The sequence below is a fragment of the Aquarana catesbeiana genome, linkage group LG01 (genome assembly GCF_042186555.1).
Source record: "Aquarana catesbeiana isolate 2022-GZ linkage group LG01, ASM4218655v1, whole genome shotgun sequence".
Classification (NCBI taxonomy): Eukaryota; Metazoa; Chordata; class Amphibia; order Anura; family Ranidae; genus Aquarana; species Aquarana catesbeiana.
The window spans coordinates 37,396,939-37,416,609 of NC_133324.1; the positions used below are offsets into that span (position 1 = coordinate 37,396,939).

Genomic DNA, 19,671 nt, shown 5'->3' on the forward strand with positions numbered 1-19,671 from the left:
GTAATAGGATTTTATTATATGAGGGAAGAATTATTACTGGGAGATAAAGACATTATGAAGAGATACAATTATTACTGGGGGGATGATAGGATTTTATTATAGGGGATATAATTATTATTTGCGGGGGGGGGGGGGGGATAGGATTTTATTATAGGAGGAAAAATTATTCCTGGGGGGATAAAAGACATTTATTATAAATGGATACAATTATTACTGGGGGGGGGTAATAGGATTTTATTATAGGAGGGAAAATTATTGCTGGGGGATAATAGACATTTATTATAAATGGATACAATTATTACTGGGGGCGATGGTAGGATTTTATTATAGGCAGATACAGTTATTACTGGGATATGATTTTGTTATAGTGGGATACAATTATTTATTTAAACTTCTTCTCAATGACCTGTCAGCTCTTTGAATGTCTGAAACTGGTCTGCCCAGCATGTCCGTCACACACCTGAATGATGTCTGGATTTAAGATTGGACTGTCTGGAGACTGATGTACATGTGTTCATTCTGCCAGATCATCCCAAGAACCAAACACACCTCTCTATCAATCCCTAGTTCACAATTCATTCATTTAGAGACACATAACCATAAACATACACACATATACATATGCTGTATATAAAAAATATCTAGCTGGCAGCCTGATCATGATAAGTCAATATCTCATCCCTTTTAAGTAGAAGAATAGAGGTAACCAGAATTGGTTTACTTACTTTTCACATAAATACAGAAAATCGTGTCCACCATTTCCTACTTTTAGCTTTCGTACGAAGCTGTGTACAGAGAAGAGCCCTCCGATGATCACATCTCCTGGCCGGTAATACTCGTATTCAAACAAAGACTGCTGAGGGGAGATGTAACACACAGGTACATGGCTATCAGTTGTAAATGGAAGGTTATTATCTCCGTGTAATGAGAAGACAATGCCAGAGAGGACAATGAGGATCAGGAATCCATCCATGATGAGGACAATCACTGACAGCTGTGTGCTTTATAATGGAGGGGATCATCTCCAGCACTTTATATATAAAATGGGAGATTTATTTAGACTGGGAGAGAAATATCTGAGGAAAGCCATGATGGTTGCATAATTACCAACAGCCAAAATAACCTCTTTATTTAAAGGAATAATAATGTCGGCACTTCAAGCTAACCGTTTAACCATTTATTGTCATACAACATTGTCTCATATCACATGAATAGCATTAGGGTCGCAAATTATTCGCAACTCTGTCTGGGGGAGTATTGGGTTTAGGAACAGAGTTTGTCCCCAGTCACCTCCAAGTCCCATCTAATATTCCTGAATGCCAATTCATGCTGACTGACAGCTCTTTGATACCTTCTAATACCATTAATGATTTCTTGTCCCTCCTGGATTCCTGCTCATTCATATTGGCCAGTGAGATTGCCTTGTGTATGAGCCCATGAAATTCACAGTGGTCAAGAGATTGTGACAGACATCAAACATACCAGGAAGAGTCATAGCTTTCCCCATAAGTGCAGCCTTACATCTTGATTTAATTTTGGGTACTTGAAGGATTTCTTTTTTTTAAGCTCTTGGTGTGTGAACACACTCCAAAAACTCCACCTGGTCCAAAAAAAGTGCACACCAAAAAGTGAGACACAAAAAGTGCACAGGGTGTACATATGGTTCTCCTCCAAAGAGAAGGGACCTTTGCCCTGATCCCCTGGGTCTTTAGGCTCAAGACAGGGGCTAGGGTACTTTCACATGTCTATCTGTCCGAAACCAGATGGACCCTGTTCTCTGGGAGGTCTGCTGAAACAGACCACTCCAAGTATTAGGTGGGGCTCCCCCTAGGGCAGACCCCATGAGATAGGGTGAACCAAGCCAGAAGGCCATGTCCGCCCCCTCCCAAGACGTTCAGGGCAGGCCCGAGGACCTACACCCTACTAATCAAACTTGAAGTGTACAAAACCAACAACCAAAAAAAGGACATAAAGTGACATACACAACAAACAACATAAAAGTGGGGAAAAGGAAAGTGGAGAAAGTGTCTTTGTGAGAAACAATAGCCGGCCTTAAGGCCAGGAATAACAATTCCTCTGGTTCTAGCCAAAAGGCCCAGCCCAAGAGGCAAGTATGAAAAAAGTGTGATGGTGCAGTGACTTGGTGCCATAACTCCCAGTCACCCTCACTCACACTTTAATTACGACACCCCTGGACTGCCACTCCAGGGGCATATGCACCATGGGCTTTCTTTGGGACCCGGTCTTCAGCCAGGCCCAGTGCCTCTCCATTAGGGATGAGCTTCGTGTTCGAGTCGAACCCATGTTCGACTCGAACATCGGCTGTTCGCCCGTTCGCCGAATTCCGAACTTTATGGGCCGTTCGCGCTAAATTCGTGTGGCGCGTCACGGCCCATAATTCACTGCGGCATCGCAGTGCATTGCTGGCTGATGATTGGCCAAGCATGCACTATGACCCGCATGCTTGGCCAATCACAGCGCCGTCAGTAGAGAGAGCTGTAATTGGCCAAAGCCAGGGTGGCTTTGGCCAATTATGGCTCAGGGGATTTAGTACACACCCCACACTATATAAGGCCGCCTGCACGGCGGCCCTGTGTAGTGTGTGTTCCGGTGTGCTGAGAGATAGAGAGAGAGAGAGAGAGACAGTGTCATTTGATTTGAGTTAGATAGATTAGGCAGAACAGTCAGTCAGTTAGCTGCACTTACAGTGTATTGTGTATATATATGCATCCCAGGTGTTGCATATATATATATACACTGTATTCAGTTTAGCTAGATCCGTTCCTGTTATCTTCTATCTAGACTATTTACATTTAATGCAGTGCGTCCTGCTCACAGTGTTCAGCTAGATCCATTCCTGCTATTTACATTTAGTGCAGTGCGTCCTGCTCACAGTGTTCAGCTAGATCCGTTCCTGCAATTTACATTTAGTGCAGTGCGTCCTGCTCACAGTGTTCAGCTAGATCCGTTCCTGTTATTTACATTTAGTGCAGTGCGTCCTGCTCACAGTGTTCAGCTAGATCCGTTCCTGCTATTTACATTTAGTGCAGTGCGTCCTGCTCACAGTGTTCAGCTAGATCCGTTCCTGCTATTTACATTTAGTGCAGTGCGTCCTGCTCACAGTGTTCAGCTAGATCCGTTCCTGCTATTTACATTTAGTGCAGTGCGTCCTGCTCACAGTGTTCAGCTAGATCCGTTCCTGCTATTTACATTTAGTGCAGTGCGTCCTGCTCACAGTGTTCAGCTAGATCCGTTCCTGCTAATTACATTTAGTGCAGTGCGTCCTGCTCACAGTGTTCAGCTAGATCCGTTCCTGCTATTTACATTTAGTGCAGTGCGTCCTGCTCACAGTGTTCAGCTAGAGCCGTTCCTGCTATTTACATTTAGTGCAGTGCGTCCTGCTCACAGTGTTCAGCTAGATCCGTTCCTGTTATCTTCTAGACTATTTACATTTAGTGCAGTGCGTCCTGCTCACAGTGTTCAGCTAGATCCGTTCCTGTTATCTTCCTACTGACAGGCAGGCTTGTCTGGTTACAGTATATAAAGCTACCTGAAGAAAATTACAGGTGTTCTATTTGATCCTATTAGTACCACGGTCAGGCAGCTAGACTATTTACATTTATTGCAGTGCGTCCTGCTCACAGTGTTCAGCTAGATCCGTTCCTGTTATCTTCCTACTGACAGGCAGGCTTGTTTGGTTACAGTATATAAAGCTACCTGAAGAAAATTACAGGTGTTCTATTTGATCCTATTAGTACCACGGTCAGGCAGCTAGACTATTTACATTTAGTACAGTGCGTCCTGCTCACAGTGTTCAGCTAGATCCGTTCCTGCTATTTACATTTAGTGCAGTGCGTCCTGCTCACAGTGTTCAGCTAGATCCGTTCCTGCTATTTACATTTAGTGCAGTGCGTCCTGCTCACAGTGTTCAGCTAGAGCCGTTCCTGCTATTTACATTTAGTGCAGTGCGTCCTGCTCACAGTGTTCAGCTAGAGCAGTTCCTGCTATTTACATTTAGTGCAGTGCGTCCTGCTCACAGTGTTCAGCTAGATCCGTTCCTGTTATCTTCTAGACTATTTACATTTAGTGCAGTGCGTCCTGCTCACAGTGTTCAGCTAGATCCGTTCCTGTTATCTTCCTACTGACAGGCAGGCTTGTCTGGTTACAGTATATAAAGCTACCTGAAGAAAATTACAGGTGTTCTATTTGATCCTATTAGTACCACGGTCAGGCAGCTAGACTATTTACATTTATTGCAGTGCGTCCTGCTCACAGTGTTCAGCTAGATCCGTTCCTGTTATCTTCCTACTGACAGGCAGGCTTGTTTGGTTACAGTATATAAAGCTACCTGAAGAAAATTACAGGTGTTCTATTTGATCCTATTAGTACCACGGTCAGGCAGCTAGACTATTTACATTTAGTACAGTGCGTCCTGCTCACAGTGTTCAGCTAGATCCGTTCCTGTTATCTTCCTACTGACAGGCAGGCTTGTCTGGTTACAGTATATAAAGCTACCTGAAGAAAATTACAGGTGTTCTATCCCAGCTTAGTGCAGCTACAGGCCATTAGTATGTCTGGAAGGCCAAGAAGGAGAGGCAGACAGTCACAAGCCAATAAGAGAGGGCAAGCAGGCTCTGTGTCTAGTGCTGGTCATGGAGACGGTGCATCCTCATCAGCACGTGGCCATGGGACACGCTTGGCCTTTTTTTCGGCAGCTGGCCGTGTTGAGCCGCAACATGCGGAAGACTTGGTCGAGTGGATGACCAAGCCGTCCTCATCCTCCTCATCCTCTCTCACCCATGCCCAGGGTGCTTTGTCTGGCAAAGCAGCGGCCTCTTCCCTCAGCTCAATGTCATCAGTGACTCCTTCCCTAGCTCCACCATGTCCTCATGAGGATTCCCTCGAACTGTTTGACCACAGTGTTGGGTACATGCTCCAGGAGGATGCCCAGCGTTTGGAAGGCTCTGATGACGATACTGAGCTCGATGAAGGCAGTAACATGAGCACGGACAGAGGGGGTGCCCAAGAAGGACAGCAATCTGGCAGTCATGCTCCCCCTGCTGCAGCATACTGCCAGGTTTGCTCCAGTGATGAGGAGGGAGGGGATGATGAGGTCACTGACTCAACGTGGGTGCCTGATAGGAGAGAGGAGGAGGAGGAGGAGGAGGAGGAGGAGGAGGCAGGATGCCATCACCAACGAGGCAGGATGCCCTCCAGGGGCCAGCCTAAGGGCAGCACATTGACTGCATCACACCCCAAAGCTCCACATGTGCAGGGCGCTGCAGTCTCTGCGCGTTATTCAAAAAGTTCTTTGGTGTGGGCCTTTTTTGAGACGAGTGCATCAGATCGCACCGCTGCTATTTGCAACATATGTCTCAAGCGTATCTCGCGTGGCCAAAACATCTCCCGCTTGGGTACCACATGCTTGACCAGACATATGTTGACCTGCCATGCAGTTCGTTGGCAAGCGTATCTAAAAGACCCACACCAAAGAACAAAGAGGATCTCTCCTTGCTCCTCATCAGCTGAGATTTCCAACCCCACTAGACCTTCAGTCCTCTCTGAGACCTGCAGTGAGAGGAATGAAGGTGTAGAATTAGGTGTGTCACAGCCAAGTACTTGTGGGCAATCTGCTTTTGGTACACCGACGTCAGATTGTACCAGGCAAATTTCCCTGCCCCAGCTGCTGCACCGCCGAAAGAAGTTTGCTCCCAGCCATCCACATGCCCAGCGGTTGAATGCTAGCTTGGCAAAATTGCTAGCACTTCAACTGCTGCCTTTTCAGTTGGTAGACTCTGCCCCCTTCCGTGAGTTTGTGGAATGTGCGGTTCCTCAGTGGCAGGTACCCAAACGCCACTTTTTCTCACGGAAGGCGATTCCGGCTCTCTACCGGCATGTGGAAGGCAATGTCCATGCCTCGCTGGACAGGGCGGTCAGCGGTAAGGTGCATATTACCGCTGACTCATGGTCCAGCAGGCATGGACAGGGACGTTACCTAAGTTTCACGGCGCATTGGGTGACTCTGCTGGCAGCTGGGAAGGATGCAGGACAAGGTGCAGTAGTGTTGGAGGTTGTTCCGCCACCACGCCTCCAAAATGCTGATTGTGACACACCTCTCTCCTCCACCCCCTCCTCTTCTTCTTCCTCCATGGCCTCTTCCTCGGAACTAGCGGTGCTCCGTAGGCGTTCAAGGGGCTACGCAAGTACGCAGGCCAAAAGATGCCATGCGGTGCTTGAGCTGGTGTGCTTGGGGGACAGGAGCCACACTGGGGCAGAGGTTCTGTCAGCTCTGCAGGGGCAGGTTCAGAGGTGGTTGACGCCACGCCAACTTAAGGCAGGAATGGTGGTTTGCGACAATGGCACCAACCTCCTCTCTGCCCTCCGACAGGGACAAATGACCCATGTGCCCTGTTTGGCTCACGTCCTTAACTTGGTGGTGCAGCGGTTCTTGGGCAGGTACCCGGGCTTACAGGATGTCCTGAGGCAGGCCAGGAAAGTCTGTGTGCATTTCCGCCGGTCATATAATGCCAGTGCTCGGCTGACGGACCTCCAAAAGGAGTTTAACCTGCCCAAGAACCGCCTAATCTGTGACATGCCCACCAGGTGGAACTCAACGTTGGCCATGCTGCAGCGGCTGCACACGCAGCAGAGGGCCATCAATGAGTACCTGTGCGACTATGGCACCAGGACAGGGTCAGGGGAGCTTGGTTTTTTTTCCCCACGCCAGTGGGCCATGATCAGGGATGCATGCACTGTCCTGTCACCATTCGAGGAGGCCACGAGGATGGTGAGCAGTGACAGTGCATGCATCAGTGACACTGTCCCCCTTATCCACCTGTTGGAGCACACGCTGCGTGGAATAATGGACAGGGCACTTGAGGCAGAACAGAGGCAGGAAGAGGAGGACTTCCTTAGCTCTCAAGGCCCCCTTTATCCAGACAGTGTTCCTGCATGCCCGCCGATCACACAGGAAAAGGACGAGGAGGAAGAGGAGGAGGAGGAGGAGGAAGATTGTGTCAGTATGGAGGTGGAGCCTGGCACTCAGCATCAGCAGCAGTCTTTAAGGGATCAGTCCCAAGAAACACATGGACTTGTACGTGGCTGGGAGGAGGTGGCTGCGAACCATGTCGTTCTTAGTGACCCAGAGGACTCCGGACCGAATGCCTCAGCAAACCTACGCTGCATGGCCTCCCTGATCCTGCAAAGCCTGCGTAAGGATCCTCGTATTCGTGGTATCAAGGAGAAGGACCAATACTGGCTGGCAACCCTCCTTGATCCACGTTACAAGGGTAAGGTTGCGGACCTTATCTTGCCATCGCAGAGGGAGCAGAGGATGAAACATCTTCGGGAGGCCTTGCAGAAAGGTCTGTGCAACGCGTTCCCAGAGACTGGGAGGCTACAAACTCCTGTTTCTGGACAACGTGTTGCTGAGGCTTCGGTCAGTCAAAGAAGGAGCGGTGGAGAAGGTGGCCGTCTGACCGATGCGTTCAGACAATTTTTTGGTCCGCAGCCCCAAGGTATGATCGGTTCCAGCAACCATCGCCAGCGTCTGTTTTACATGGTGCAGGAATACCTAGGGGCAAGATCAGACTTGGACACCTTTCCCACCGAAAATCCTCTGGGTTACTGGGTCTTGAGGATGGATCACTGGCCAGAGCTTGCACAGTATGCAATTGAGCTACTGGCCTGTCCTGCATCCAGCGTTCTTTCGGAACGCACATTCAGTGCTGCTGGAGGCGTGGTAACCGATCACAGGGTGCGTCTGTCCACCGACTCGGTCGATCGGCTGACCTTCATAAAAATGAATGAGTCTTGGATCACCACCAGCTACCAAGCACCTGATGCTGATGTAACCGAATAATTTTTTTTGAAATCTCAGATCCCTTCAAAGACTGCCTATGCTGATGCTGAGTGACTATCCCTGAGTAATTATCCTCTTCCTCCTCAATCATCACGCTGATAGCTTGTAAGAACATTTTTGGTTCTGGGCGCCACCACCAGTGCCTAAGGCACAATTTTTCAGCCCCTGTTTAACAGGGGCGTGTAATTACAATTTTTGATGTAATACTTTGCAGCAGGGCTCGTTCCTGCATTCCAACTAGAGTGTCTGTGAGGGGTTGCAGTGTTGTGGCACCAGCACCAGTGCCTAAGGCCCAATTTTTCTGCCCCTGTCTAACAGGGGCGTGTAATTACAATTTTTGATGCAATACTTTGCAGCAGGGCGCGTTCCAACTAGAGTGTCTGTGAGGGGTTGCAGTGTTGTGGCACCAGCACCAGTGCCTAAGGCCCAATTTTTCTGCCCCTGTCTAACAGGGGCGTGTAATTACAATTTTTGATGCAATACTTTGCAGCAGGGCTCGTTCCTGCATTCCAACTAGAGTGTCTGTGAGGGGTTGCAGTGTTGTGGCACCAGTGCCTAAGGCCCAATTTTTCTGCCCCTGTCTAACAGGGGTGTGTAATTACAATTTTTGAAGCAATACTTTGCAGCAGGGCTCGTTCCTGCATTCCAACTAGAGTGTCTGTGAGTGGTGGCAGTGTTGTTGCACCAGCACCAGTGCCTAAGGCCTAATTTTTCAGCTCCTGTTCAACAGGGGCATGTAATTACAATTCTTGATCTAATATTTCACAGCAGGGCCCTGTGAGGGCTTACAGTGTTGTGGCCACAGCAACACCTAAGGTCCAAATTTCTGCTGAGTATATAGGGCAGGACCCTACTTTCAAACATCTAACTTACAAACGACTCCTACTTGCAAACGGAAGGAGACAACAGGAAGTGAGATGAAATCTACCCCTAGGAAGGGAAATTCTCTCCTGTAAGAGTTAATATGGGAAAACAATTTCTCCTTTCCACTGATGCTTTCCAATCCTTGTTCCACAAAAAAACCCAAATTTTCAAAAAACATTTTTCATTGGGACAAAAAAGTGAGGCGAAATCTTCTGAAGAGGAGGAAAGACAGCAAAACAAATGTCACAGGGGTGATAACCCTTCCCTATGTTTTCCAAAAAGCTTAGAAAAGATTTTTTGGCTGGAGCTAAACACGTTAAAAATGTTCAAAATTACAAAGAGATTCTACTTAACAACAAACCTACAGTCCCTGTCTTGTTTGCACCGCCTGTATACTGCTGTTCAGAGTATATAGGGCCTGGTGGCCCCACACCTTTCCTTATTTTAATTTGGGTGCGGGGTTCCCCTTAATATCCATACACGACCCAAAGGGCCTGGTAATGGACTGGGGGGTACCCATGCCGTTTGTCTCACTGATTTTCATCCATATTGCCATGACATTAAACCCGCAAGCAGTTTTAAATGAGATTTTTTCCTTTAAAAATGACATTTGGTGCAGGGACTGTTCTAAACATGGGAAACACGCGTCACTTTACAGGCATACTATAGACACCCCCCAGGTACGATATTTAAAGGAATATTTCACTTTTTTTTTTTTACTTTAAGCATCATTAAAATCACTGCTCCCGAAAAAACGGCCATTTTTAAAAGTTTTTTTTGCATTGACACATGTCCCCTGGGGTAGGACCCGGGTCCCCAAACCCTTTTTAGGACAATACCATGCAAATTAGCCTTTAAAATGAGCACTTTTGATTTCGAACGTTCGAGTCCCATAGACGTCAATGGGGTTCTAACGTTCGTGCGAACTTTCGGTCCGTTCGCGGGTTCTGGTGCGAACCGAACCGGGGGGTGTTCGGCTCATCCCTACTCTCCATCCTCACCAGGAGTACCCTTCCGGCTTTCTCGGAGGGAACCTATTGCCGGCTGCCCAATGACGTATGGGAATCACGGGTTCGCTTCGCAGTAACCATCTAGGTACCATTACACCAGAGGATTTGTAACACAGCGTCTTCTCTTGGCAACTGATAAGAACAGACGGTGAATGCATGTTATACATAATGGCAGTCCACCTCAATTAAATTTGCTTTAAGGCTCTGTTTCCACTATTGCGTCCCCAAAGTCGCACGATTTACACTGCGACTTTACAATGCGATTTATGTTGCAATTTGATGCGACTTTAAAAACGACTTTGTGCAACTTTGATGTTCTGCGATTTAGTCAGAGTGATGTAATTCCTTATCCTGCTTAGTTATTTCCCCTTCCTGTCTTCCACACTAATGTACATCAATATAGGAAGTGATGTATTTGGGAGGAGCAGAGATCATGTGCTTCTGTAGACTTCCGTGGAAGTCGCAACAAAGTCGTGGTGTCAGACATGTACATGTGACTGCATTGCGACTTAATACCTTTCTATGGAGAACAAGTCGCACCGAAGACGGAACAAAGCAGTGCAAGAACCTTTTTTGGAGACGCTGCGACTTGAGTCGCACCAATTAGAACGGGGACCATTGAAATACATGGGTTTTGACTTGTCATGCGACTTGACATGTGCCAAGTCGCAAAATAAGTCGCAGTAGTGGAAACAGAGCCTGAGACAAAACCCTCAGCAAGTCAACAGCAAGAACCTTCTAGTGATACTTGCTTACATGTATCCTGATTAAGTGCTGCACAAGCTGTTGGTACTACAAATACTATAAATCCTGAATAATAATATCATAATGTGCTCTAATGATCTTCAAAAAGGGCCCTAAGGTAAGGATAAAATTGAGAGAGAGAAGAGGCAGCCTTGAGGGGTCCTATTTATGGTTAAAAATGTTTATGAAAGTGCCTAGGGGGTGCCAAGCCATTTTGATATGATTTGTATTCAAGTCAACGAGAGGTGAATTTCAATACGCAATTGTGGCCCATTGGGAAGCTGCTTGGAAAGCTAATGTAAAATAGGTGTGAAGGCCTTTGCCAATACAAAAAAAAAAAGCAGGGAGGGAACTTATTATGTGGCTTTGGAGATGCCCTGGAAAATATACACATCCTTTAAAGAGAAACCATGATCAAAAAGATACTTTCTATATTTTAGGGCAGTACCCTGAAAAAGTTATCATTTTCAGTTCACTGCCTAAGTAACAGAAACATTTGCCAAGCTGAGCTTCTCACTCCACTTAGCTTCACTAAATTAATGGGTTTTGCTGTATGTCCTTATTTTATCTTCTTTGAGTGTATTCAATCGCTTGTTTCAGTTCACGAATAAATACATCTCCTCACAATCTCTATAAATAGATTTCTTTATCAGTGGTCTAGAATGTAAACTGTCCATTGAACACACAGTCCATTAACATGAGGAAATGGTGATGACTGTCCAAGTAGGCATTTTATCCTGACTTCAAAGGATGGGTTTGTTGATAAACACACAAAGCCATTCAATAAAGTTATTTAACCACTTCAGCACTGGAGGGGCTTACCCGTTTTCTGACCAGGCTATTTTTTGCGATATGACACTGCGTTGTCCAATTACAGCATGAGCAGGGCTCCGGAAGCTCGCACCCTGTAGCTGGTGGAAGGGATCACCTACAGGTTGTGCTAAAGGGCCGCCCTGCCACAGTAAATGTACATAATATTTTGGAAAGAATGGAGAAGAATTGGAACACCTATCAGGTTTCTATTGATCTCCCCAGTTGGGAGATTTCCCCTCTCTAAAAAAAAAGAAAATCTAAAATCTTCTAAAGAGGACACTCATTCATTTTCTGACTTTTAAAGGGATTTCCTCTCAATTTTGGCTGTGGGACAAGACATTAAGTGAAATCTCCCTATGACAAAAATGAAAAAAGTCCCAGTGTCTTCAGACCAGTTTACACAATCAACAGTGTTCCTGATTGCTGCCAAGCCAGTCCCAGTGTTACCAAACCAGTGTAAGCAAACAACAGTGTTCCTATCATGTACCCTTAAGGACTGGACCATTGTGGAGGCCTCTCTTGCAGCTCCTGCCTTATGCCCCGTACACACGGTCGGATTTTCCGATGGAAAATGTCCGATCAGAGCGTGTTGTCGGAAATTCCGACCGTGTGTGGGCTCCATCGGACATTTTCCATCAGATTTTCCGACACACAAAGTTGGAGAGCAGGAGATAAAATTTTCTGACAACAAAATCCGTTGTCGGAAATTCCGATCGTGTGTACACAAATCCGACGGATAAAGTGCCATGCATGCTCAGAATAAATAAAGAGGTGAAAGCTATTGGCTACTGCCCCGTTTATAGTCCCGACGTACGTGTTTTACATCACCGCGTTCAGAATGATCGGATTTTCCGACAACTTTGTGTGACCGTGTGTATGCAAGACAAGTTTGAGCCAACATCCGTCGGAAAAAATCCTAGGATTTTGTTGTCGGAATGTCCGAACAAAGTCCGACCGTGTGTACGCCCTATAACACTGCTGAAGGTGGAGACAGAAAGTGTGAGGGCAGGGAGTGGCATGAGTACATACTTACCAACTGTCCCGAATTTCCCGGGACATTCCTGGGATCTAGACCCCTTTCCCGGTTTTCGCGATTCCCAGGAAATGTCCCGGGAAATCCTTGTTTTCCCGATTTTTTGCCGCCGCTAGAGGTCCGCGTCCAGCAGAGACAATGTCTCCACCGGCCGCCATTTTCTTGAAGACTAGAACAAACAAGAGGCCGGGTGGCTGCCAATTGAAATTGAGCTGCGGCACCACCCACCTCCAGCCCTGCTGCTGGTCTGTCTGTGACCTGATGTGGGAAGGGGCGGGGGGGTGGGCGTCGCCGCAGCTCAATTTCTATTGGCAGCCTCCCGGCCGACTCCGCCTATTTTGTTCCACTGACTCTGCCTGTTCGATCCGGTTTTCTGTAATGGCAGCGGAGAGAGTCTCCGCTGCTTGGGGATACCTGATGAGAGGGGGGCTTCACTGGGGGATACCTGATGAGAGGGGGGCTCCACTGGGGGATACCTGATGAGAGGGGGGCTTCACTGGGGGATACCTGATGTAAGGGGGCCTCCGCTGGGATTTCCTGGTGTAAGGAGGGACTCCGCTGGGATTGCCTGGTGTAAGGAGGGACTCTGCTGGGATTGCCTGGTGTAAGGAGGGACTCTGCTGGGATTGCCTGGTGTAAGGAGGGACTCCACTGGGAATGCCTGGTGTAAGGAGGAACTCCGCTGGGAATGCCTGGTGTAAGGAGGGACTTCGCTGGGAATGCCTAATATGAGGAGGGACTCCGCTGAGGACACATGATGTAAGGAGGGACTCCGCTACGATTGCTTGATGTAAAGAGGGACTCTACTGGGATTGCCTGGTGTAAGGAGGGACTCCACTGGGGACATCTGATGTAAGGGGGACTCCGCTGGGAATGCCTGATGTAAATAGGGACTCTACTAGGGATACCTGGTGTAAGAGGGACTCCGCTGGGATTGCCTGGTGTATGAAGGGACTTCGCTGGGAATGCCTGGTGTAAGGAGAGATTCCGCTGGGAATGCCTGGTGTAACGAGAGACTTCGCTGGGAATGCCTAATGTAAAGAGGGACTCTACTGGGATTGCCTGGTGTAATAAGGGACTCCACTGGGATTGCCTGGTGTAAGGAGGTACTCCACTGGGAATGCCTGATGTACAGAGGGACTCCTCTGGGGACACCTGATGTAAGGAGGGACTCCGCTGGGATTGCCTGATGTAAAGAGTGACTCTATTGGGATTTCCTGGTGTAAGGGGGGATTCTACTGGGATTGCCTGGTGTAAGGAGGGACTCTGCTGGGGACATCTGATGTAAGGGGGACTCTGCTGGGATTGCCTGGTGTATGGAGGGACTCCGCTGGGAATGCCTGATGTAAGGAGGGACTTTGCTGGGAATGCCTGGTTTATAGAGGGACTCCGCTGGGGACACCTGATAACAGGTGACGTGGCAAGTGACACACTCAGGAGTTCCACTGATTCTACATTATGATTTTAACTATTTATTTTTATATTACAATTTAATAATAGAAATAATGCGCTTCAATAATCCTGTCACCATAATAACCATGGTGCCGGGATGATTGAAGCACCAACAACAGGTGTTTGGAGTATCTTTATCTGCTGATTGTTAAACTTTCTGAAATACACATATTTCTATTGTGGTGTAGGATATGAGCCTGCTGTCCCTCCATCCTTCTTCTTTCTTTCTTTCTTTCTTTCTTTCTTTCTTTCTTTCTTTCTTTCTTTCTTTCTTTCTTTCTTTCTTTCTTTCTTTCTTTCTTTCTTTCTCTTTCTCCCTTTGTTTCCCCCCTCCATCCCTCGTTCATCTCAGACTCTAACCACACCCCTTTGAGTCACGCCCCTTTAAGCCACGCCCAATAGTTAGCTTAAACCACACCCATTTTTCTCCGCATTTTTATGTACCCCCTCTACAGCAAACGTATGCCCCGCCCCCTAATTATAAGACTCCGCTCACAGGCCAAAAAGTGTCCGTATAATTTTTTTTACAATGTTGGCAACTATGTGAGTACTGGAGTAGCTGGCTGGTGAATTCCGCTCTTAGGTGGATGAAGCTGGGGATCGCAGTCCTAGGAACAGGAAACTGAAGAAGATTGGCACCAGAGCAGGAGATGGTAGCAGAGCCGGTATGCAGGCAACCACCTGCGGCAGTGGGGTAACTAAGGACCGAGTCAGCAGACAAAGCAAGTCCAGGAAGCAGGGCAAGGTCAGTAACAGCCAGGGCAGTGCAGTACAGAATCAGCAGGCAAAGACAAGTTCAGTAAACAGGACAAAGTCAGAGAGATCAGGTGAACAAGTTTAACCACTTAAGGACCAGAAGGATTTGCCCCCTTAATGACCAGGCCATTTTTGCGACATGGCACTGCATCACTTTAACTGACAATTGCGCGGTCATTCGAAGTTGCACCCAAACAAAATTTATGTCCTTTTTTCCCACAAATAGAGCTTTCTTTTGGTGGTATTTGATCACCTCTGAGGTTTTTATTGTTTGCACTATAAACAAAAAAAGACCGACAATTTTGAAAAAAAAAACAATATTTTTTACTTTTTGCCATAATACATATCCAAATTTTATTTATTTTTTATTATTTTAGGCCAATATGTATTCTACATATTTTTGGTGAAAAAAAATCGCAATATTGATTGGTTTGCACAAAAGTTATCGCGTACAAATTAGGGGATAAATTTATAGCATTTTTATTTTTTATTTTCTAGTAATGGCAGTGATCTGTGATTTTTAGTGGGACTGCGATATTTCAGCGGATAGACAGGACACTTTTGACACTTTTTTGGGACCATTGACATTTATACAGCAATCAAAGCTAAAAATAGCCACTGATTAATGGATAAATGTCATTGGCAGGGAAGGGGTTAACACTAGGTTGTGATCAAGGGATTAAATGTGTTACCTAGGGATTGTTTCTAACTGTGGGGGGATGGGACTGACTGGAGGAGGAGACTGATCGCTGTTCATAATCAGTAGGAACAGCAGATCTGTTTTTCCTCCCCTGACAGAACGGAGATCTGTATATTTACATTGACAGATTTCCATTCTGTCTCTGTCAGGAGCAATCGCGGGTATCCAGCCGGCATTGCGCCCGCCAGCCACGCGCATCAGCTCCGGCATTGCACCGACGTACAATGATGGAGATTTGCCCAGAAGAGCCAACCTGCCGCATTACAACTGCAGCAGCTGGTCCTTAAGTGGTTAATGCAGGAGTGAAGGCAGAGTCCAGGAGAAAGTCAGTTCATACACAGGTAAGCAGGTTCAATAGATCAGGTCACAGGAATACAGGTACAAGCTAAAGACCATTCAGCAACTGGTCATGGTGACAGGCCAGTTTATATAGGAAACTGGGCGCTAAGTATGCACACTATTTCATAAGCGCACGTGCACGTGTGTGAGATGTGCACGAATGTGAGTACAATAAACAGGAATAGCACTTCTTTGCCTAGAAGTAAAGCATTTGAACAATGCACACACACACGTATATAAGCAGAAGCCTGCACCGGTTTTATGGTAATGAAAATCTGGTTTACATTACAGTTCCTGTTCACCACTTTTGCCAATTCACTGTAAGCCAGCAACAATGTTCCTGATCACCACCACAGCAGTACAGTGTCACAAGACTAGTGTAAGCCAGAAACAGTGTCACTGATTGCTGTCACATAAGTTCAAGTGTCACCAGAACATTGTAAACCAGTAACAGTGTTTCTGATCACCACCACACCAGTCCTAGTGTCACCAGAACAGTATACACCAGCAACAGTGTTCCTGACCAAGGCCACACCAGTGCCAGTGACACAAACTAGTGCAACCATAAAAAATGTTCCTGATTGCCACTGTACCAGTCCCAGTGTCACTGTCACCAGACCAGTTAGTCAGCAACAGTACTCCTGATCACCACTGCACCAGTCCTAGTGTCACTTGACCATTGTAAGCCAGAAAAGATATTCTTGATTGCTTCCACATCATTGAGAGTGTCATCAGACCAGTGCAACCAGCAGCAATGTTCCTGATCACTAGCCATACCGGTGCCAGTGTTACCAGAGCCATTGAAGCCATAAACATTGTTCCTAAATGCCGCCACATTAGTAAGGTGTCACCAGAGCCAGTGCAAACAGTAACAGTGTTCCTCATCATCGTCACACCAGTGCACTGTTGCCTCTGCCTGCTGCCTGCACTGACCCTGACTGTTTGTTGACAACATTTATGCTTGCCACCTGAAATGATATTTAGCCTGTTTCCTGACCATGTCTCTGCCTGCCACCTGAACTGAGCCATCTGCAAGTCCCACTGACTACATTCCTTCGAGACACCAGTCTCAGTCATCCCCTGCAGACAACTGCACTGCTGAAACTACAGGAACTCTTTTTTATGCCACCTGTACTTCTTCCTGGCCAGGCATCTCTAGGGCAGCCACATACCGATAAGCTAGGCTTATGGAGTTTATTGAGGTGGAGTGGGTGATCAAGAATATCAAAGGTCACAGAAAAGTCTAGTAGTACAGTATGGAGTAGTGGACATTGGTTTTAACAGTTAGCAAATCATTAGTGAGTTTTAGTAAGGCAGTTTCTGTGGAGTGCTGTGAGTGAAAGCAGGGGAACACTTCTGACACTGCAGGATCTGAGTCCCTGGCCGTGCTCTGATTAGCTGTTTCACTGGCCGATATGCAGCCAGTAAATGAAAAGTCGGATCCGGAAGTGAAAACATAGTCAACTCTTGCATGTACTGGCATCACACAGTGGGAGGAACAGCTTCAGTGCTCCTGGGCTTCCCGATTGCTTGGGAGTGCCCAGTAATGGCGGCTGCAGGAGGGGGGGTGGGACCCCCTTCCGCCACCTGTAAAAGTATTTCAGCGGCTGCTCAGCTGCTTGGGAAAACTTTTACCTGAAAGAGAATCACTGGCTGAAAAAAATTACACCACCGGGATAATGGTTGTAGCCTCAATCATGATCCACCTCCCTACCGAGACATACAGTGCCTTGAAAAAGTATTTATACCCTTTGAAGTTTTCCACATTTTGTCATGTTGCAACCAAAAACGTAAATGTATTTTAATGGGTATTTTATGCGATAGACCAACACAAAGTGGCACATAATTATGAAGTGGAAGAAAAATGATAAATACATATCTGAAAAGTGTGGTGTGTATTTATATTCAGCCCCCCTGAGTCAATACTTTGTAGAACCACCTTTTGCTGCAATTAGAGCTGCAAGTCTTTTTGGGGATGTCTCTACCAGCTTTGCATCTAGAGAATGAACTTTTTGCCCATTCTTCTTTGCAAAATAGCTCAAGCTCTGTCAGATTGGATTCACGGTGGGGATGGTGTGTTCAGGGTGATGTGCAGTGTTAGTTTTGTACCACACATAGCGTATTACTTTTAGGCCAATAAGTCCATTTTGGTCCTATCTGACCAGAGCACCTTCTTCCCTATGTTTGCTTTTTCCCCCACTAGGCTTCTCGCAAACTGCAAACGGAACTTCTTATGGCTTTCTTTCAACAATGGCTTTCTTCTTGCCACTCTTCTATAAAGGCCAGATTTGTGGAGAGCACAACTAATAGTTGTCTTGTGGACAGATTCTCCAACTGAGCTGTGGATCTCTGCAGCTCCTCCAGAGTTACCATGGGCCACTTGGTTGCTTCTCTGATTAATGCTCTCCTTGCCTGGCTTGTCAGTTTAGGTGGACGGCCATGTCTTGGTAGGTTTGCAGTTGTGCCATACTCTTTCCATTTTCAGGTGATGGCTTGAACAGTACTACATGAGATGTTCAAAGCTTGGGATATTTTTTTTATAACACAACCCTGCTTTAAACTTCTACACAACTTTATCCTGACCTGTCCGGTGTGTTCCTTATGCCGCATACACACGAGCGGACTTTCTGGCATACTTGGTCCGGCGGACCAGAGTCCGCCGAACAATCCAACCGTGTGTAGGCTCCGGGGGACTTTTCCGGCTGACTTTTTCCCGAAAGCCCGCCGGACCTAGATTTGAAACATGTTCAAATCTTTCCATCGGACTCAGTTTCTGGCGGAAAGTCCGCTCGTCTGTGTGCTGGTCTGACGGAAAGCCCGCTCGTCTGTATGCTGCGCCAACGGACCAGATACGACGCAAGGGCAGGGTATTGCATTTTGCGCTCGCTGCAATAGGAAAAACAAATTTTCCTATTGCGGCGAGCGCGAGGCATACCCATCCCTTAGGTCTGGTATGGATTATAAAGGGAAGCCCCTACGCCGAAAAAGCGTCATGGGGTCCCCCCTAAAATCCATACCAGACCCCGATCCTGAGCACACAGCCCAGCCGGTCAGGAAAAGGGGTGGGGACGAGCGAGCGCCCCCCCTCCTGAACCGTACCAGGCCACATGCCCTCAACATGGGGGTGGGTGCTTTGGGGGAGGGGCCGCCCTGCGGGCCCCCCCCACCCCAAAGCACCTTGTCCCCATGTTGATGAGGACAAGGGCCTCTTCCCGACAACCCTGGCCGTTGGTTGTCGGGGTCTGCGGGCGGGGGGCTTATCGGAATCTGGGAGCCCCCTATAATAAGAGGGCCCCCAGATCCCGGCCCCCCACCCTATGTGAATGAGTATGGGGTACATGGTACCCCTACCCATTCACCTAGGGAAAAAGTGTCAATGATAAAACACACTACACAGGTTTTTAAAACAATTTATTAAACAGCTCCGGGGGGTCTTCCTCCGGCCTCGGGGGTCTTCTTCCGGCTTCGGGGGTCCCTCCGGTTCTTCTTCTCCCGGTGTCCGGTTGGTTCTTCTCCGCTCTCTTCGGCCTCTTCTCCCGGTGTTCCAGTTCTTCGGCCGGCTCCTCCACTGTCTTCGGGCCCGCTTTCTTGCCAGCGGAGGTCCGGACTTCTTGGCTTCTTGGTTTCTTCCCTCTTCTCTTCTCCAGATGTTGACACAACGCTCTCTCCAGCTGGACTGGTCTCTGAGGGCTCCGTTGTGACTTATATAGGCGGAGACCACGCCCCCTAAAACGTCACAGTCCCAGTATGCTCAGGGACTGTGACATCATAAGGGGGCAGGGTCTCCGCCTATATAAGTCACAACGGAGCCCTCAGAGAGAAGTCCAGCCGGAGAGAGCGTCGTGTCAACATCTGGAGAAGAGAAGAGGGAAGAAGACAAGAAGCCCAGAAGTCCGGACCTCCGCTGGCAAGAGAGCGGCCTGAAGACAGCGGAGGAGCCGGCCGAAGAACTGGAAAACCGGGAGAAGAGGCCGGAGAGAGCGGAGAAGAACCAACCGGACGCCAGGAGAAGAGGAACCGGAGGGACCCCGAAGCCGGAAGAAGACTCCCGAAGCCGGAGGAAGACCCCCCGGAGCTGTTTAATAAATTATTTTAAAAA

At 47.5% G+C, this 19,671-nt stretch overlaps 1 protein-coding gene across 1 annotated transcript in view; it reads right to left on the reverse strand.

Moving 5' to 3' along the window:
* The window catches only part of LOC141140558 (vomeronasal type-2 receptor 26-like), a 59,364-nt gene extending 58,391 nt beyond the window's left edge, over positions 1-973 (reverse strand). The window contains exon 1 of the mRNA XM_073627930.1: positions 726-973. Within this exon, the coding sequence (XP_073484031.1) occupies positions 726-973 (248 nt within the window). The remainder of the gene's footprint in view (positions 1-725) is intronic.
* Positions 974-19,671: the final 18,698 nt, after the last annotated feature.